General features: G+C 35.6%; 1 protein-coding gene across 1 annotated transcript in view; it reads right to left on the bottom strand.

The window, feature by feature from the left end:
- Window positions 1–520: 520 nt before the first annotated feature.
- The window catches only part of SRFBP1 (serum response factor binding protein 1), a 58463-nt gene continuing 36367 nt past the window's right edge, over window positions 521–22616 (bottom strand). The window contains exons 5-8 of the mRNA XM_003920661.4: window positions 13841–13922; window positions 12065–12776; window positions 9976–10013; window positions 521–2531 (exon numbers count right to left, since the gene is read on the bottom strand). Coding sequence (XP_003920710.1) covers window positions 2344–2531; window positions 9976–10013; window positions 12065–12776; window positions 13841–13922 — 1020 coding nt within the window. The 3' untranslated portion in view covers window positions 521–2343. The remainder of the gene's footprint in view (window positions 2532–9975; window positions 10014–12064; window positions 12777–13840; window positions 13923–22616) is intronic.

Genomic DNA, 22616 nt, shown 5'->3' on the forward strand with positions numbered 1-22616 from the left:
CCCCTTGCCCTTGACTATTCAAAATATCTCCAGATGATGTTGCCAACTGTTCCCTAGGGGGGGTTGAAAATAGCTCCAAATTGAGAACCAATGATCTAGACTAATGATTTTTCTAGACCCATTCCAACAGCACAAACTTCAAAATGACTAATCTGATTCTAAGTAACTTCATTGCATCCCAGTACAAAGTCCAACAGTACTTATAACAAAATCTAATCGCTAACAACTAACACATTTAACACTCTTCCCTCTTAACTTTTTACTTGGACCCTAACTCCTTCCAGTTGGGGTAAAAAGTCTTGGACAGACTTAGCAGTGTGAAGGATAGTGACCTCAACTTGACAGTCTGGCAAACTCTGGGTAAGTACAGAGACTTCCTGTTACTTTTTTTGTCAGTCTGAAATTATGTCAAAATAAAATTTAAAAGAAAGAAGTACAAAAACAATTTATGCATTCAACGCAGCAAACGTAATTTTCTCTCTGCATAATCTTTTGAATTCCATCATTCTATTTATCTAAGTTCTTTTTTTTTTTTTTTTTTTAGACAGTCTCACTGTATCGTCCAGGCTGGAATGCAATGGTGTGATCTCGGCTCACTGCAATCTCTGCCTCACAAAGCAAGTTCCCAAGTTTAAATAATTCTCATGCCATAGCCTTCTGAGTAGCTGGAATTATAGGTGCTCACCACCACACCTGGCTAATTTTTTATATTTTCAGTAGAGACGAGGTTTTGCAATATTGGCCAGGCTGGTCTTGAACTCCTGGCCTCTAGCAATCTGCCTACCTTAGCCTCCCAAAGTACCGAGATTACAGGCATGAGTCACCATGCCCAGCTGAGATATGTAAATTCTTGAAATAAGTAGAAATGACTCTTGAGAGTTTGTGAATACAGGTTAACCATATGGCCTTCTCTGCCATTAAAGGCACTAATGTGCAGGAAACATAGATTAGCATTATTAAGTTTATCAAGAACCTTAAAATTTTTCCCAGCAAAAGTGAAACATTTGAAAGGATTAAAAAAATTCTTTTTTCCTTTTAAATAACAGTACTGTGATGTATAAAGCAGTCCTTTCCTCAGTAAGTCATCTTATAATTTTTGGCTTAGCCATCAGTGGAAGTGTTCTTTTTAATCCTACCACCTTCAGAATTTGTTCATAAGATTTAGAATCTATGATTCCTCAAAAATTTTGAAATAAGACTATATAGTCAAATAACTAGATAATATTCTTGATTTAATGAAAATATTTATATGCAGTGAAACATAAATTATTGGTTGTATTGCTACATTTAAATAATTTGCTTAAGTAACTAAAATATAATTAAGAATACCCAAATTGTCCTAGACAACTATTTCAGAATCAAAAAGCACACGATCATAAGTACTTGAAAGTATAATAAAATTAATATTTATTTAATTATCTGTACATCCATAATAAAAGTTACTAGTTTGCTAACAATAATGATTTTAACAAGGGTGATCTGGTTTAAATAGGTATGATTTCCTATGTTTCCATTTTTATTTAAAAATACATATTGACATTTATTTATTTTATTTATTTTTATTTTTTTATTTTTTTGAGACAGAGTTTCGCTCCTGTTACCCAGGCTGGAGTGCAATGGCACGATCTCGGCTCGCCGCAACCCCCGCCTCCTGGGTTCAGGCAATTCCCCTGCCTCAGCCTCCTGAGTAGCTGGGATTATAGGCAAGCACCACCATGCCCAGCTAATTTTTTTTGTATTTTTTAGTAGAGACGGGGTTTCACCATGTTGACCAGGATGGTCTCGATCTCTTGACTTTGTGATCCACCCGCCTCGGCCTCCCAAAGTGCTGGGATTACAGGCTTGAGCCACCGCGCCTGGTGACATTTATTTTTAAGGACACAAAGGAGCTGAACCAGTAAAGCACATGTCATGATAAGCACTAATAAGAAAATATGAGACCACTATAATCCCCAAATTACTGAATAAGGGAAAAAGTCTGAGGGATATTATTAAAAATCAACTTAAGTACATATTGGATTTGTGAAAGGTCTATGTAAACATAACTTGAATTTAAAGAAAAGGAAATACAAAAATATTCTATAATTCCTCCCAAGAGACTTATTCAAATATGAGTTTAAGTAATAGCTGCACGGGAGAGGCTGAGAAAGCCAGGCATGGTGGTGCATTGACCTGCAGTCTCAGCCCATTGGGAGGCAGAGGTAGGAGGATCACTTGATGCCAGGAGTTTGAGGCTGCAGTGAGCTGTGACTGTACTACTGTACTCTGGCCTGGGCAACAGAGTGAAACCCTATCTTAAATTTTTTTTTTTTTTCTTTTTAGATGGAAAACTTCAAAGAGGCACTAATCATCATCAAATGTAATTTTCTTCCCCTGAAACACAGCAATGTTAGACTGCTGTTCTTTTCGCCTTCTGCTTGCTTCCCATGAAGGATGAAGAGGCAGTGGCAATTGCTGTTTCGTATTTTCAAGTTTTCTTTGTAGTTTCTTATTAAAATGATTCTTGATCTGAGGTTCAGTCTGTGGAAAATCTAGGAAGAGAAAGCAAAAATAACTATATACCTAAAGAGCATACAGGAGAAGTGCATTTCATCTTTTTCAAATCAACATTAAAAAACAAAATTTTAATTTCTTAAATGAAATATTTCAAACTTTAAAACTGAAGTCCAACAGGGAATAGTTTTGAAGTTGAAAATTTACATACAAGCAGTCAATTTTGAACACAAGATTTCTTTTTTTTTTTTTTCTTAAATTTATTTAAGTTTTGGGGTACATGTGCAGATTGTGCAAGTTAGTTACATAGGTATACACATGCCATGGTGGTAGTTTGCTGCATCTGTCGCCCTGTCCTTTACATTAGGTATTACTCCTAATGCTATCCCTCCCCAATGCCACCACGCACTGCTATTCCTACCCAAGCCCTCCACCCACTAGGCCCTGGTGTGTGATGTTCCTCTCCCTGTGTCCATGTGTTCTCACTGTTCAACGCACACTTAAGAGTGAACATGTGGTGTTTGATCTTCTGTTCCTGTGTCAGTTTGCTGAGAATGATGGTTTCCAAATTCATCCATGTCCCTGCAAAGGAAACGAACTCATCTTTTTTATGGCTGCATATTATTATATGTGCCACGTTTTCTTCATCCAGTTTATCACTGATGGGCATTTGGGTTGGTTCCAAGTCTTTGCTATTATAAACAATGCCACAATGAACATATGTGTGCATGTGTCTTTATAATAGAATGACTTATAATCCTTTGGGTATATACCCAGTAGTGGGATTGCTGGGTCAAATGGAATTTCTATTTCTAGATCCTTCAGAAATCCCCACACTGTCTTCCAAAGTGGTTGGATTAATTTACACTCCCACCAACAGTGTAAAAGTGTTCCTATTTCTTCACATCTTCTCCAGCATCTGTTGTTTTCTGATTTTTTTAATGATCACCATTTTAACTGGCGTGAGGTGATTTATCGCAATGTAGTCTTGATTTGCATTTCTCTAATGACCAGTGATAATCAGCTTTTTTTCATATGTGTGCTGGTGGCATAAATGTCTTCTTTGAAAAGTGTCTGTTCATATCCTTTGCCCACTTTTTGATAGGGTTGTTTTTTTCTTGTAAATTTGTTTCAGTTCTCCGTAGATTCTGGATGTTAGCCCTTTGTCAGTCAGGTAGATTGTAAACATATTTTCTCATTGTTTTCGTTGCTGGATCACTTTATTGATAGTTTATCTTGCTGTGCAGAAGCGCTTAAGTTTCATTAGATTCCATTTGTCTATTTTTGCTTTTGGTGCCATTGCTTTTGGTATTTTAATCATGAAATCCTTGCCCATGCCTATGTCCTGCATGGTATTGCCTATGTTTTCGTCTAGAGTTTTTATGGTGTTAGGCCTCATGTTTAAATCTTTAATCCATCTACAGTTAATTTTTGTATAAGGTGTAGGGAAGGGATCCAGTTTCAGCTTTCTGCATATGGCTAGCCAGTTTTCCGAACACCGTTTATTAAATAGGGAATCCTTTCCCCATTGCTTGTTTTTGTCACTTTTGTCAAAGATCAGATGGCTGTAGTTTTGCGGCATTCTTTCTGAGGCCTCTGTTCTGTTCTATTGGTCTATATATCTGTTTTGGTACCAGTACCATGCTGTTTTGATTACAGTAGCCTTGTAATATAGTTTGAGGTCAGGTGGCATGATGCCTCCAGCTTTGTTCTCTTTGCTTAGGATTGTCGTGGCTATGCGGGCCCTTTTTGGTTCCATATGAAGTTTAAGGTGGTTTTTCCCAATTCTGTGAAGAAAGTCTTTGGTAGCTTGATGGGGATAGCATTGAATCTCTAAATTACTTTGGGCAGTTTGGCCATCAGTGAGATTGATTCTTTCTAACCATGAGCATGGAATGTTTTTCCATCTGTTTGTGTCCTCTCTTATTTCCTTGAACAGTGGTTTATAGTTCTCCTTGAAGAGGTCCTTCACATTCCTTCTTAGTTGTATTGCTAGGTATTTTATTCTTTTTTTAGCAATTGTGAATGAGAGTTCACTCATGATTTGGCTCTCTGTCTATTATTGGTATATAGGAATGCTTGCTATTTTTGCACATTGATCTCGTATCCTGAGACTATGCTGAAGTTGCTTATCAGCTTAAGGAGATTTTGGGCTGAGATGATGAGGTGTTCTAAATATACAATCATGTCATCTCCCAACAGGGACAATTTGATGTCCTTTCTTCCTATTCGGATAGCCTTTATTTCTTTCTCTTGCCTGATGGCCCTAGCCAGAACTTCCAATACTATGTTGAATAGGAGTGGTGAAAGAGGGCATCCTTGTCTTGTGCCAGTTTTCAAAGGGAATGCTTCCAGTTTTTGCCCATTCAGTATGATATTGGATGTGGGTTTGTCATAAGCAGCTCTTATTATTTTGAGATATGATCCATCGATACCTAGTTTATAGAGAGTTTTTAGCATAAAGGGCTGTTGAATTTTGTCTCAGGCCTTCTCTGCATCTATTGAGACAATCATGTGGTTGTCTTTGGTTCTGTTTACGTGATGGATTATGCTTATGATTTGCAGATGTTGAACCAGCCCTGCATCTGAGGGATGAAGCCAACTTGATCATGATGGATAAGCTTTTTGATGTGCTGTTGGATTCAGTTTGCCAGTATTATTATTGAAGATTTTTATGTCAATGTTCACCAAGGATATTGGCCTCAAATTTTCTTTTTTACATGCATCTCTGCCAGGTTTTGGTATCAGGATGATGGTGGTCTCATAAAATGAGTTAGGGAGGATTCCCTCTTTTATTATTGTTTAGAATAGTTTCAGAAGGAATGGTATCAGCTCCTCTTTGTATCTCTGGTAGAATTTGGCTGTGGACACGTCTGGTCCTGGACGTTTTTTGGTTGGTAGGCTATTAACTGCTGCCTCTACTTCAGACTTCATTATTGGTTTATTCAGGAATTCAACATCTCCCTGGTTTAGTCTTGGGAGAGTGTAAGTGTACAGGAATTTATCCATTTCTTTTAGATTTACTGGTTCATTTGCATAGAGGTGTTGTAGTAATCTCTGGTGGTAGTTTGTATTTCTGAGGGATTGGTGTTGAAATCCCCTTTATCATTTTTTATTGCTTCTATTTTGAATCTTCTCTTTTTTTTAAATTAGTCTGGCTAGTGGTTTATCTACTTTGTTTTAACAAAACAGCTTCTGGATTTACTGAGTTTTTGAAGCGTTTTTTTTTGTGTCTCCATCTCCTTTAGTTCTGTTTTGATCTTAGTTATTTCTTGCCTTCTGCTAGCTTTTAATTTGTTTGATCTTGCTTTTCTAGTTCTTTTAATTTTGACATTATGGTGTCAATTTTATATCTTTCTTTGCTTCTCCTGTGGGCATTTAATGCTATAAACTTCCCTCTAGACACTGCTTTCAATGTGTCCCAGAGATTCTGGTACATTGTGACTTTGTTCTCATTGGTTTTGAAGAACATCTTTATTTCTGCCTTCATATTCAGTAGTCATTTAGGAGCAGTTTGTTTAGTTTCCATGTAGTTGTGAGGTTTTGAGTGAGTTTCTTAATCCAGAGTTCTAATTTGATTGCACTGTGGTCTGAGAGGCTGTTATGATTTCCGTTCTTTTGCATTTGCCGAGGGGTGTTTTACTTCCAATTATGTGGTCAATTTTAGAATAAGTGCAATGTGATGCTGAGAAGAATGTATATTCTGTCGTTTGGGGGTGGAGAGTTCTGTAGATCTCTATTAGGTCCGCTTGGTCCAGATCTGAGTTCAAGTCCTGGATATCCTTATTAATTCTGTCTCATTTATCTGTCTAGTATTGACAGTGGGGTGTTAAAGTCTCCCACTATTATTGTGTGGGAGTCTAAGTCTTTTTGTAGGTCATTAAGTACTTGCTTTATGTATCTGAGTGCTCCTGTATTAGGTGCATATATATTTAGGATAGTTAGCTCTTCTTGTTGCATTGACACCTTTACCATTATGTAATGACCTTCATTGACTCTTTTGATCCTTGTTGGTTTAAAGACTGTTTTATCAGAGACTAGTATTACAATCCCCGCTCTTTTTTCCTCTCCATTTGCTTGGTAAATCTTCCTCCATCCCTTTATTTTGAGCCTATGACACACACGCTTTCTATCCCTTATAAGTAGATACTTATTGAGTGCCTCTTAATTTATGCCATGCTATCTTATTTATAATAACATAAAGAAAGGAATCACACTGTTGTACTAGCATAGAAGGCAAAAGAAAGGCATCTGGTATTTTCAAAGGAACATCTTTAGCTTATGCTATCTGTGCTCATGAAGCAGACGTAGCTAGAAAATTCGCATCTTAGCTAAGACACTCCACTGGGTCCGACAATACTGATAGTGTTTACTTATTTTGAAGGGCTACAAATTGATTCCACTCCTGTCTGTTATTGAACCAAAAGTTGTTATTACAAGGAAAATTACTAAGTATACTCAAGAATATAAGACAAAGTTCTTTTTTAGTTGTAATGTTATTCTCCTATTACAAAGGTGGCAACTTGTATTCTAGTCCTTATAGTATCTTATCACTTTACATATTTTGAACCAAGTCTTATTTGGAGAAGATACACTAGCATGAAAAGACAGAAATCAATGCACATTTTAAGTAATCAGAAAAAGAAAGACACAAAACTTAATACAGACTTATTAATCAGTCCTAGGAGTATGTAATTTCTTCACTGAAAGTTAGACATCATTGTAAGAAGCTTTTTAAAGACCTCTTTAAAAAACCAAATATTTTATATAAACCAGTGTATAGTTTGGGATAATATTTACAAAACATTATGTAGACAGAAATCAAAACATCCCTTATCTTACACAAATCACATGTGCTCTAGAAATCTGTTATAATGTTCAAAGAGTGGCTCTAGTGATGAAAAGTTTAAAAAAAGATTTCATGAAAACCGAGATTTGAATAAAGCAGTATTTCTAAATGAATATATTATTTTATATATTACATAAATTAGAATTGTAAATTTAAATAAACTCGTAAATATTTTAAGCATATAAACTAAGCACAAAAAAACCCTTTACTTGGATATTCTCACTGTGAAAATGTAGGTATGTCTTATATTTACAGTTACCCTATGTTTGTGAACATATGGTATAAATGGGGCATACTGACATGGTTCTGCCAAATCCTGTATTATCTTCCTTTTTGGCATGCAATTAGAATACATTTTCCATTCCTGCTGCAGTTACGTGACGTCCCACGGCTGAGTTATGGCTAATAAAATGTGAGTAAAAGCCCTGAACCATAAAAACCTCACATTCAGTCTTCCATTACTTCTCTATCACTGATGAATGAAGAGGATCCAGAGGAGGGAAGAGGCACAAGATAGAGTAAAACTCTGAGGGGCAGACAGACTGATGGATGACAAAACACTGAGATTTAGTAGTTACCTGTTATAGCAGGTAGTCTACTATGAATAATATGAAAATTGGTGCTCTGAAGTACCATTTCAGTAACATAAAAATTTGGCTTTGGCTTAGTACTTCAGTGGTAGGTAGCAAGGAAACAGATATCTGAGAATGGGAAGTAAGGAACCTATGTGCCAAAGAAATAGGGAAAGCTGTTGTCAGTGATGACTTGGCAAGTAGGCCACAAGCCTATGGAGTCTGCAGTACAAAGGTAACTGGTGGGAAAGAAGAAAAATATCAGTATATTACTGGCTATCCTTGACAATACACTATACAAAAGAGAACAGAGGGAACAGAAAGAATCCAGATATTTGGGAACTCCATGTTTAGAAAATCCTTTGATTCCCAAACAGTAGGCTACAAGACTAAGAAAAGTTTTAAGTAATAAAGGCCCACAGCAACTCAGCCCTAGAGCAGAGATAAGAATAAATGTATGGCTACAATATGACTAAATGTATGGCTGCAACTCCCATCCAGACCTGGTAATTCTCAATGCAGTTGATGCTGAATGAGAGTGGGAGTGGGAAAAACAAAACAAAACACAACCAAACATAAACATGACAAGTTTGAGAACTAGCTCTAGGAAAGAATTTCCAGTACAGCAGCTAGCTGACAGATAGACTCATGGAAACAGAAGTCAGAAATCCACTGAGTTTTTAAGGAAGTGTATAGTGAAAGAAATCACAAACCTGGGATGGAAAAAAAACCTCTGTTGAACTTTGTACAAATCTTCATCACTTGATACCTGTACCAGTGACTTGGGGCAAACTCCAAAGAGATCATGTTAAATACCCACTTCAGATGTGGCCATGAAACAAAGACCCTTCCTAGACAGGACCAAGAAGAACAATGGATAAGGAGATTCCTCTCAGAGCCTTCATAATTTTTGCTCAGCAGAATTTCAGGTAGTATATCTGTTGTGTGCCTTCCATTTTTCACTTAACCAATCAAGAGTTTTTATTGTCATTACCTTATCCCTGTTCTGCTACTCTATATGAGTATATCATGGTATGAATTTCTTTTTGGTATGAAAGTCACCAAACTTTGAGGAATCCTACCCATGAGATTTGATGGAAAGTACTGCATCATCACTGATCCTGGACTTTTGAGCTGGATGCAGTGATTGGATGTGATTTCGGGTTGGCTTTCTTGGGAAGGAGGTCAGTGTGCTCTGTGAAGGAGGAAATGTGAAATGGGCATCTGGTGACAGAAAGAACTGTCACTGGCAGAAAAGATTATGTGTTCACGAAATTCCACTTCCTCTTTTCTCCTAGACATATAGTAAGACTACATTTCTTAGCTCCTTTGTTGCTAGATGGGGTCATGTGACTGAATTTGGGTTAATGATATGTGAGCAGAACTGACTTTTGCTACTTTCAGGCCTGGCTCATAAAAACCTACAAAATTCTCCATGTACTCCATTCCCTTCTATTGGCAAATGGAGAATATTTGGAACCTGGAGGAGGAAGGAGCCAAAAGATGGAAGAAACCTGATCCTTAAATGACTATGTAAAAAAGTGCCTCTCTAATTCATCAAATGGACTGTGATGTAAATGAGAAATGAATTTTTGCTATGTTAAGTCAGTGAAAGTCTGAGATTGTGTGAGAAGTTGTGTACCCAAATATATTAAACTTAGATTTGTTATGAATTAATCTGAAAATATTGTGATTATACTCTTATCCAAAAAAGTAATATACTTGTTATTCAACGTTTAATGGAATGGCATTAGTAATTAGATCACTAACAATTAAGATATAACTTACATATTTTACTTAAAAATCTGTTAATTTGAGATAAGTTAAATAGACATAATATTTCCTGATAAACTTTGTCTATATCTTTCCCTCTGGTAGAACACAGAAAAAAAGAAAACTAACAACAAAAAATTATACTGATAATTATAAGATGCTCCGTTAATATTTCTGTGGGTACATCATTCATTCAGGCTATATTAAGCAACCACAATTTTTCATTCTTTCACTTTGGCAAAACCTAGCTTAATTGTATATGGAGGTCAGGCTACTGTGAATACATACCTATGGATCTGGTTTTTGGAGCCTGTTCTTTGTAGTTTCTAAAAGAAGAAAAACACCATTATGACTTTTTAAAGATAAATCCTCTGATCTTAAGAACATAACAAAACTGATGATAAAACTAATTCAAAGGCTACTATACTCCTTAGTCACACCAGCAAACAATAAAATAATTATGAAAGCCCCAGGTTTCAGCTGTATCAAACAAAAGTTTGTTAGAATCCAATGCTACTACAGACACATGAGGACCTATTTCTCTCATTAGGACCTATTTCACCCTTAAAGAGAATTCTGTTTGTAAAGAAAATATCTTATCTTGGTTACTTTGCCTTTACTCTTGGGGACTATCCTGACAAAGAATTTCTAAAGTCTTTTCACAGGAAGAATGACTCATATAACAAAAACTAAGATATACATTTTGGCTGGCCGTGGTGGCTCATGCCAGTAATCCCAGCACTGTGGGAGGCTGAGGCAAGTGGATCACAAGGTCAGGAGTTTGAGACCAGCCTGGCCAATATGGTGAAACCCCATCTTTACTGAGAAAAAAAAAAAAAAAAAAAAAAAAAAAAAATATATATATATATATATATACACACACACAAAAATTAGCCAGGCATGGTGGCGGATGTTGTAGTCCCAGCTACTTAGTAGGCTGAGACAGGAGAATTGCTTGAACGAGGTAGGCATAGGCTGCAGTGATCACGCCACTGCACTCCAGCCTGGGTGACAGAGGGAGACTATGTCTCCAAAAAAAAAAAAAAAAAAAAAGGATTTACACTTTGTGGTATGCCATGCCATTTTCAAATAGGAAAAAAATGTAGCTTTTTGAGGCAAGTTTGGAAAATATAAGTAAATATTTTACTTATTTCAATGCTCCACACATTTTTACATCTTTGCCATACTGTGACATTTTTGAAAAATTTCTATATCACATTTTTCTGTTTCAATAAAGACTATCCCAGACTTGTAAATAAATGCAAAACAGTTTATGGCCGTTACTGAAGAAATTAGCTAACCATGCTCTTCACTCTAAAATGTGAAGATATTCTTTAACAAATTGGAATTACAAATAAAGTTAAACTTACTGATTTATAACAGAACAGCTATGAAAAGTGGTGAACAACAGGATGGAGATAGCAACATCATCAAATAAAAGCAGTCTGGAGAAACTCAGTTTAAGGGCAAGCAGCCTTATATACTGAAATGGGATTAGACAGTAAAATGATTGATGTTTACACTAATGGTCCTGGGTCATCATGAAAAAAACACCATACTCTTTTCAGAAAGTTCTGTTTAAAAAGATATATAAAATATTTTCAAAAGTTTTTCATTAAAAAGGATTTCAAAATTTTAAAACGTTGATAAATGAAGGAATAAAATTAAATTAGCCTAAATATTATTTGGCTATAGCATCTTGTTTTTTGATGCAACTGGACAAATGTGGCATTACTGTATGTATAACTGTACCTAATATCCCACTATAACATTGGAGAGGGCCAAGTCTAAAAACAGGATGGGTTGTATAAACTAGAATTATAATCTCTTCATGTATGGACATGTAGATATTTCTGGCATTTTATTTATTTATTTATTTATTTTTTGAGACGGAGTTTTCGCTCTTGTTACCCAGGCTGGAGTGCAATGGCGCGATCTCGGCTCACCGCAACCTCCGCCTCCTGGGTTCAGGCAATTCTCCTGCCTCAGCCTCCTGAGTAGCTGGGATTACAGGCACACGCCACCACGCCCAGCTAATTTTTTGTATTTTTAGTAGAGACAGGGTTTCACCATGTTGACCAGGATGGTCTCGATCTCTCGACCTCGTGATCCACCCGCCTCGGCCTCCCAAAGTGCTCGGATTACAGGATTGAGCCACCACACCCGGCTCTAGCATTTTAAAAAAGAATTAATGATTATTTTGCCATCTGTGTATCTGTACCTAATATCCCACTATAACCCTGGAGAAGGCCAAGTCTAAAAATAGGATGGGTTGTACAAACTAGAATTATAGTCTCTTTACATATGGGCATGTAGTTATTTCTAGCATTTTAAAAAGGAACTAATTATTATTTCAGAATAGGAAAAAGAATCTTACATTCTAGAGCTTTTAGATCCAGATAAAGAGTGGAAAAACACTGATTCTAACTTTCTGGTTTCCGTATCTGGCTTGGTTGTGTCATTTCTTGTATCCCCATGAGTTTCACCTGTATCTTCTTTAAGTAATACTTTTTCGAGTGATTTTTGTTCCTTAACTGACGAATGACAACTACTTTCCTTCTTTCGTGTCCGTCTGACTTTCCCAATGAAAAAGTCGTCACCACTATCACTATCTTCAGACATGGAAGACTGTTTGTAAAATCTTTCTTCTGTGCTATCATCAAAATACTCCTTCTCCTCTTCACATGATTCTTCTACGCCATCACTGTTACCATAGAGTGAGCTATCAGATTCTTTGGTTTTTTTGGTTTGACTTAGTTTTTTCAGTTTTGGGTCAGCAGGTGTCTTCTGGGACTCTCGGGAAACTACAGAATCCTTTTCTGAAGGCTTTGATGGAGAATTTAGAATAGTCACAGCTTTACCTCCATGTTCTACCTTGGTTATTTTTTCTTTTGAATTATGTGTTGGTTTCTTTGCCAGTATTTTGTTTTCTTTCACTTTTTGCTCACTAACAGTTCCTTCATGCTGTGAATTATTTCCATTATCATTTGAATACAAAGTATTCTTAGAATGATTGTCCTCTGAAGCATTCTTTGATGACTCAACTTCAGCAACATTTTGTCTTGCATCCTTAAAGGCTTGAACAGCAGCTGTAACAGAAACAATGCATGATTTATTTTAGCAGTGAAACATACAAAACATGACTGTTTTAGAACACTATTTTAAAAATTATTTGAAAAGATTTAAAAGGGCAATTGGAATTGATATTAAGTACATATAATGGGTCTGAATTCACAAAGAGATCTTTCAACTTCTTAAAAACCAAACATAGTGGCTCATGCCTGTAATCCCAGCACTTTGGGAGGCCAAGGCAGGTGGATCACAAGGTCAAAAGTTCAAGACCAGCCTGGCCAAGATGGTGAAATCCCATCTCTACTAAAAATACAAAAATTAGCTGGGCATGATGGTGTGTGCCTGTAATCCCAGCTAGTTGGGAAGCTGAGGCAGAGAACTGCTTGAACCCGGGAGGCGGAGGTTGCAGTGAGCAGAGATTGCGCCACTGCACTCCAGCCTGGGTGACAGGGCAAGATTCCATCTCAAAAAAAACAAAAAACAAAAACAAACAAATATAACATATGATATACTCAGACATATTCATTTTAAATTGTGAAGTGAAAAGAAAATCCTTTCTTCATGTCTTGGAGTTATGAAGAACAGTAAAAACGTCACAGAATACAAATAAATAAAAGGAAATGACAACTTTAATTTCTACAGTAATAATGCATTGAGTATTATAAATTGCGATTTCAGACATAAAAATCAATGTAAAATGTGACAAAAACATTTCATTGTATAAATATTTTATTATAAATGCATATAAATGAAAATTATGTGACTAACAGGCAAAACCAAAAGTAATGAGTTATGTCAGTATTAAAAAAAACTATTCATCTTTATCATGTATATGTTATATATAAAAACCTATATTATGAATTTATTAAAAAATACAGATTTGGTTTTTCTTCAGAGATCACAGATACTTTCCGTATTTTCAGAAACCTTCCACATTGGTAAATATGTGAAAGAAACTTACATTTATAATAGATCTTCCAAGAGTTAAAAGAACCATAAAAGTATTTAAAGTAAGTGATAGCCATTATCCAAAGTCTACATATACATTAAGTACATTGCTTAAAAGTCATTTAATTCATACCTTTTAGGACATCTATCTTTTTCTTCAGAAGAGGATGTACTGCTAGTCTGGCAATTGCTCTTTCAGTTGCAGTAGAATCTGGCTGCAAATTAATGTTAGGAAGTAAAATAAAGACACTATTGAAAGTGAATAAAATAAAATCTATCGTAGTCTTTAAAATTAGAGTTGGAGAATAGAACCAGTTAATATTCTCCTTAGATAACTTATCTATATAATCAATCCATGCTAAAGACAAAGATTGTTCACACAAAAATATTACTGACTGAACAATTAAAATTATTACTTAATTATTAATAAATATTCTTTGGACACTTAATTGTAATAAGCACCATGTGTAACATTAAAAAAAAAACATAGTTTTTACTATCAAAGAACTTAACTGATCTAATTAAGAAAACTAAATATCAAAGAATGACATAACATATTAGTGCTAATCTGTGTGAGACTATTGTAATATTTGAAGTCCCATTTAACAGAGACCTAGAAATTATCTAATGTTCTTTATTTCTATTTTAAATGTCTACTATCATGGCCACGTTCTCAGGGCCTGGAACAATGCTCGGATCATAGAAAATATGTTATAAATATTTGATATGACTGAATCGGAATATTATATACAATATTCAACACATTTATAAATTTTGGAAACATCATGATGCCAGCTAATTACTTGAAATGCCATATGAAGGCTGACAACATCAAATTTCGACCTCTAGCTTCAACCTGAGCTCTAAGCTGATATATCAAACCACCTAACTTGACATCTATTTGACACTGCCACAACAGAATTTTTTGCTTTTTTTTTCTCACAAATCTGTTTCTTCTATAGCTTTCTATCTTATTGCATGTAATTTCCATTCTTCTGGTTGCTCAGGCCTAAAACTCTTAAGGATTTGTTTCCAATATTTCTCTTCCTCAAAAGTCACAATACATTCTCTGTGATTCCAAATGTAAAATATATCCAGAACCAGTCACTTCTCACCATTTCTAATTCTTTTTTTTTTTTTTTTGAGACGGAGTTTTCGCTCTTGTTACCCAGGCTGGAGTGCAATGGCGCGATCTTGGCTCACCGCAACCTCCGCCTCCTGGGTTCAGGCAATTCTCCTGCCTCAGCCTCCTGAGTAGCTGGGATTACAGGCACACACCACCATGTCCAGCTAATTTTTTGTATTTTTAGTAGAGACGGGGTTTCACCATGTTGACCAGGATGGTCTCGATCTCTTGACCTTGTGATCCACCTGCCTCGGCCTCCCAAAGTGCTGGGATTACAGGCTTGAGCCACTGCGCCCGGCACCATTTCTAATTCTTACTACCTTTGCCTAAATCACCAACACCTCTCACCTGAACCAACATAATAAGCTTATACCTAGTCACTTCCCTTTGCAACTTGCTCTCTTAACAGTCAATTTTCCAGATGGCAGTCACAGTAATTTAAAAAAATATACTCAAATCATGCTAATCCTGTATCTGTTCTTTAAGCTTTACTGCCTTAAGATGCTTAGGCCATACCACTGCAATCTCTTCTTTACCTGGAATACTCTGCTCCCAAATATTGGGATATCATCTCACTGTATTCAGATCTCTGTTTAGATGCCAACTCAACTAGCACAACACTTTCCATCACTATTTACTTCACATCACTTATGTTTTCATATCCATGAGGCAGAGACTTTGTTTGCCTCACTGCGGTAGATTCAATGCCTATAATAGTAACTGGTAATAATAGTAGGCACCCAATATAGGTTTAATAAAGCAAGTCAGTCAATTTCACTAGTGTGTGAAAGTAGAACAACCAGTATCAAATGCCTTTATTCTAAATTTAGCCTTCATTGTGAATAGTCAAATATAAGACATTTCCAACCCAGTAATATAAATGTATGGATACCAAAATAAAAACAAGATGATGGCAGTATGCAAGCTATTCTATTTGGAGGATTTATCTGAGTAATGTCACTCAGAAAGTAATTTATTTAAATTACACCTGGTGTAAATCCTGTGCCAGGAACACCTGCTATTTAATTAACTTGGGTACTATGTTGAATAATGTACCCCCAAAATTCATGTCCAAAATTCTGGAAACTTGGAATGCGAACTTAGTTGGAAATAAAATCTTTGCAGATGAAATTATTATGGAATTGCAGTGAATCAGGGTGGTCCTAAGTCCAGTATGACTGGCTTCCTTATAAAAAGAAGAACATTTAGATATAGGTGCACAGAGAGACATAGTGAAGACTATGTGAAAACTAAGGCAGAGATTGCAGTTATCCTGCCGTCAGCCACCAGCAGCTGGAAGATGCAAGGAAGGTTTCTCCTCTGGAGCTTTCAGAGAAAGCATGGCCTCACTGACATTTTAATTTCAAGCTTTCACCCTCCTCAACTGTGAGAAAATAAATTTATGTAGTTTTAAACCACTCAATTTGTGATACTTCGTTATGGCAGCCTCAGGAAACTGATACACCTCTATTCTGACTATTCGACATAGCTTCTGGTCAATCTTTTCCAAGAAATGTAGTCTACTTGTAGACCATTAAGTACAGCACAAAGTCAACCCCTGGTTCTTCAGCCCACTGCTGGGTTTCCTGATATAAAACAGGAAAGACAGAAGAGAATTTAGGAAGGAAGCCTACTGCTAGTATCCTGAGTCACTTAGTGACAAGCTGGGCTGCCGAAGGCATAGGTCAAACATGCTTGCCAGAGTATTAAAAAAGCTAGAATATAAAAACCCCAATGAAGAACACGATCTTTTCAGGCTAAAAAGACTGAAAACAATATATGAAAATAGAGAGTCATATCGGTATATTGAGACCTACAAGATTTCAAATAAAAACAACCAAGTCACCAAATAATAACCTAAAAAGAAACAGTACACAGATCAGAATGGTTCCAGACTTTACTTCTGGAAGCCAAACTACAGAGCAGCTAATGCTTCTAAAATTCTGAAGGAAAAGAATTTCCAGCCTAGGGAGGAAGAAAAATACTTCCACATGCAAATTTTTTTTTAGAATTTACATCCCTTATACATTTCTGTCCAAGAAGCTACTGGCTCCACTAAAATGAGGAAGGATACAAATAATAAGAAAAGCATAGGAGACAAGAAACAGAAGACCCAGGCAGGAGTAACTTCCCAGGATGATGGTGACACAAGACTTAGGTTTGGGATACTTGGTGCGTTGAATACCTGGAGAGGACATGTTAACAGCAGATGTATAGTTTGGTATTACACTAGAGATAAGACAGAAAACTAACAAAATAAACTTACCACAAACTAAAAAACAAATATTATGCAGAAAAAGAAAATAATCACTCAGTATATTACTCACAGTCACAATAACGTAAAATGTTCATAAAATCTGATTCAAGTATATAAAAAGGATGGAGGGGTACGGAGGAGGATACGTATATGACTTAGAGGCTGGAGAAGAAAAGAGGTCTAAATCCTTACCTACCACAACATAAAGTTAACAGCTAGTGCTTAAGATGAAAAAGTTAACACAGTACTAATAATATAATATAAATATCTTGCTGTAGGGGTAAATTCTGTATGAACTAACTGCAATTGAAGCAGGAAAGGAATAACAGAGTACTGCCATTTTTACAAAAAAACTTACTGTAGAAGTATTTGATTTTCAAAACCAGGAATTGCAAATTGGCCCGAGAGGGCAGTTCCAGCCTGCTGCCTGTTTTTTTTTTTTTTTTTTTTTTTTTTTTTTTAAATAAAGTTTTATGGGAACGAAGCCGAATTCATTCATTTATATACCGTTTATGGCTGCACTCATGGCACAATGGCAAAGCGAAGTAGTTGTGACAGAAGCTGTATGTCTTACAAAGGCATTCGTTTTAGGTCCTTTACAGAAAAACTGTGATGCTTGCTCTAAATTACATGTGAACAAATCCTAAAAAGAATCAGGAAGAAAGAAAAAATTGTGAAGCAGGCCCATGATGTTTAAAAATTTAATTTAAAATAAAAATGATACCACGATAGACTTTTGTTGCCAAATCAAAGCAACAGGTTATAGCTGTGCTCCAGATTGGTAACACAATTAGAAACAATTTGGTATTCAATAAAGAAGCAGTATGTTTCAATCCTCAGGATTAATTACAGAAGATTTATATGTTAAAACAGTGACAACAAAAATGACTATATATTATGTTATCTCTAAGGACACATAGACTAAAAGAGAAGAAATGAAGCAAGATATTCTAAGCAAATGGAAACAAAAAGAGTAGAAGTAACCATACTTAGTTAAAAAAGACAAAATCAAAAACTGAAGAATGAGACAAAGGTAATTACATAAATGAAGGGCTCAGTTCATCAGAAGACTGCAACGGCTGTAAATATATAAGCACTTGGTATCAGAGGACCCAAATATATAAAGCAAATATTAACAGAGCTGAAAGGAGAGAGACAGACTGTAATATAATAATAATGGAGGACTTCAGTACTCCACTTTTAGCAATGCACAGGTCATCAAGCCAGAAAATCAACAAGGGAACATCAGGCTAATAGTATGTCTTAGACTGTATGGACCTAATAGACATCTACAGAACATTTCATCCAACAACAACTGAATATTTCTCAAGCACACAAGGAACATTCTCTCAAACAGATGATATGCTAGGCCATAAAATAAGTTCTAAAACATTTAAGAAAACCTTTTTGACCACAATGGTATAAAACTAAAATTCAGTTAACAAAAGGAATTTTTGAAAAATTCACACATAAATGGAAATTAAACAACATGCTCCTGTACACCTAATGTGAGTCAAAGAAGAAACTGAAGGAAAAATTAAAAAGTATCTTGAGACAAATGAAAATGCAAACACAACATACCAAAACTAATGGGACACAGTAAAAGCAGTTCTAAGAGAGAAGCTCATAGCAATAAATGGCTCTATCAAAAAAGGTCTCAAATAAATAATTTAAAGTTATACCTCAAAGATTTAGGAAAATAAGAATAAACTAAACCCAAAGTTAGCAAAAGAAAATAAATAATAAAGATTAGAGCAGAAATAGATGAGACAGACATGAGAATAACAATAGAAGAGATCAATAAAAAACCAAGAGTTGGTTTTTTGAAGATATAAAACTATATACCTATATAGCAAGACTAAAAAAATGAGAAGAATCAGATAAAATGAGAAATGAAAGAGGAAATATTACAACTGATAATCACAGAAACTCCAATGATACTGACCAATAGAACAGAATAGAGACACCAGAAATAAATCTACACATTTATGGGCAACTGATTTTCATCAAAGCTGCCAAGAACACACAATGAGAAAAGGACAGTCTCTTCAATCAACAGTACTGGGACAACTGGATATTCATGTAAGAAAAAAACCAATTAGACCACTATGTCACATCATACATAAACCTCAACTCAAAATGGATTAACAGCTACAACATAAGACTGGAAACTGTAAACCTCCTAGATGAAAACATAAGACATACGCAAATCACACATCTGGTAAGAGTCTAATATCCATAATATTAAAGGAACCAGAGAAAATCACTAGCAAATTAGCTAGGTGTTGTGGCACATGCCTGTAGTCCCAACTACACTTGCTACACCAGCACTTGCCTAAAAGTTGCACACCAGCTTTTAGGCTGGCACCTCCCGCGCTGAGAGGCTTAGGCAGGAGTATCACTTGAACTCAGGAGGCGGACGTGGCGGTGAGCTGAGAGTGTGCTACTGCACTCCAGTGTGGGTGACAGAGCAAGACCCTGTCTCAAATAAAAAATGAAAATAAAAACAAAAAGAAACTCACAAGCAAGTAAACAACCCAATAAAAAAATAGGCAAAGGATCTAAGCAGACATTTCCCAAAAGGAGACATTCAAATGGCCAACAGATATATAAAAAATGCTCAATAACACTAATTGTTAGGGAAATGCAAATTAAAACCATAATAAGGTATCATCTCTCAACTGTAAGAATGCCTATTACAAAAAAGCCTAAAGGTAACAAGTGATGGAGAGGATGTGGAGAAAAGGGAACCTATGTACATTGTTTGATGGCAAAATTAATACCACCATTATGAGGAACAGTATGGAAGTTCTAAAACAAAATGAAAAATAGACTACCATATGATTTAGCAGCCCCATTACTGTTCATGGGTATATATCCAAGGAAATGAAATCAATATGTTAAAGACATATCTGACAAAAAAATTATTATATTTTGACATCTCAAGAAAAAAATATATTGTGCCTTGATACAATCAGCACTGTTCTGTTCAACATGTCATTATTTTGTCTCAGGTAAGACCTGAGCACAAATTTAAAACCATTTTAGGGCTAACGTTTTTCTTCTCTCTCTCTCTCTTTTTTTTTTTTTTTTCCTGAGACAGGGTCTCACTCTTTCACCCATGCTGCAGTGCAGTGGCATGATCACAGCTCACTACAGCCTTGGCCTCCTAAGCTCACATGATTCTCCCAGCGTAGTGCCTGAAAATATGCATCAACACATCCAGCTTATATTTTAGGATTTTTTTTTGTAGAGATGAGGTTTCACCACATTGCCCAGGCTAGTCTTGAACTCCTGGGCTCAAGTGATCCACCTGTCTTGGCCTCCCAAAGCACTGAGACTACAGGGTGAGCTGTCATGCCCAGCCTCTCTTCTCTTTATGAATGAATTCTATGGAATAAAAATACTTACTGCAAAATTGCACTCATAACTTTGGTGTTGCTTTTCTGACAAGGACAGCTTTTCTTGCCATAAAATGCCTTAAAATTTAACATGATTAATATCAATTAATTGTAGAGAAGTAAGAGTCTACATAAATGTAGCATCATCAGAGTGCTTTTTTTTTTTTTTTTTTTTTTAAGGCTGGGGAAAAAACTTAACATCATCCAGTTCAAAGAACTTTTTAATCTTTAAATTTTCCCTGAATAATACTCTCAACACTTTGAGACACTAATATTCAACAACTTCTCATATCTCTATGAGTAAAATTAATAATTACTACCATGAAGTACTAATGATGATGCCAGTGGACTGATGAGTGTCCCTTAGATATGATGGAGAGAAAGAAAAGTAAAAACTATGCAGTATCTGTTCCAAATATCCTTTCACAATATAAATCCTATATCTAAATCTAATCAGGACTTCAAATAAAAGTCATTGGTAAAAATTTAGTTTTTGAAGTTATACTATATTTAAAAATTCAAAAAGAGTGAGCTCATTACATGGATTTCATAGTAATCCCGAGGAAAAGCAAACAGCAAAATCCAGTATTTGTCATAATTAATGATGAAAAATCATATTATACAGAAGAATGAGTAAGAATGAAATCTGGCCGGATCAAAAGCTTCCTCTGTTAATGAAACCTTTGGAAGACATGGATTTACATTCTTGCTCAGTTACCTTGCGGACTGGACAAGCTAATCTCCCTGAGCTCTAGTTTTCTACATTATACAATGGGGATGTAATTCTCTCCCAATCAAAACTCCTCCACTAGAGTTGCAAATATTAAAAATTAAATGTGACGGTATCTGGCATACTTTAGTGAAAATTGGCCGGGCGCGGTGGCTCACGCCTGTAATCCCAGCACTCTGGGAGGCCGAGATGGGTGGATCATGAGGTCAAGAGATCGAGACCATCCTGATCAACATGGTGAAACCCCGTCTCTACTAAAAATACAAAAAATTAGCTGGGCATGGTGGTGCGTGCCTGTAATCCCAGCTACTCAGGAGGCTGAGGCAGGAGAATTGCCTGAACCCAGGAGGCAGAGGTTATGATGAGCCGAGATCGCGCCATTGCACTCCAGCCTGGGTAACAAGAGCGAAACTCCGTCTCAAAAAAAAAAGAAAATTATAAGCACTGAATATATATTGTATTTAATAAATAATTCAATTTTAAGGACAAATAAATATGCAATATGAGAATGAGTATTTTCAAATCTTTTTCTTAGACACACTTTATAGTTAGTTACAAGTATAAACTCTCTTTTAGAAATAAACTCTGTGGGTAAGATTATCTCTTACCTTTTCTTGTACTGTCTTTAGCAATGCTTTAAGATACCAAAGGATGACTTGGCTTCTTAATTGTCATCCCTAGTCTCCACACTAGTTGTTTTTATTTGTTTAATATACAACACTTACTGTGGAGCAAAATTTTTTTTTTAGAAGTGAAATAGTTTATTCTGAGATAGATTGAGAAAATATATAGCAACCAATTGACATGTCATAAGCAAAATCAGCTTATATTTTTAAAAGGTATACTTATAAATGTAGGGATAAGTATAATTAGATTGTTTATAGTACAAAGGATAAATGCTTGAGGGAATGGGTACCCCATTCTCCATTATGTGATTATTATACATTACATGCCTATATCAAAATATCTCAATATCTCATGCACTCCATAAATATATATAAACTATGTACCAAAAAAATTAAAAATAAAAGTAGGGATAAAATAAAAATTACTGTGTCTTTCACATATTTTTTAAAGCATTAACACCTAGTGAATGAAATTCCCCTTGTTAAAAAGTATGTTAAATTTTTAACAGAAGGTTCTGAGAGAAATAAAAATTTTGGAAATCATTGCCCTAAATCATCTAGCATGCTGATTTTCACAATACTGAATGAGTATTTAGATGCCAACCTGTTTTAGCGAGATTTCTAACAATTTGAGAGATCTTAACTTATACAAATTTTTATTCATTTTACTTGAGTAGCTATGATTAGAAACTTCTATATAATAATCATAATATATTTTAAAATATGCTCTGATTTATTACCTTTGAATTCTCCCATCATGTTTTGAGAA

Source organism: Saimiri boliviensis, chromosome 1, assembly GCF_048565385.1.
Source record: "Saimiri boliviensis isolate mSaiBol1 chromosome 1, mSaiBol1.pri, whole genome shotgun sequence".
NCBI classification, from domain to species: domain Eukaryota; kingdom Metazoa; phylum Chordata; class Mammalia; order Primates; family Cebidae; genus Saimiri; species Saimiri boliviensis.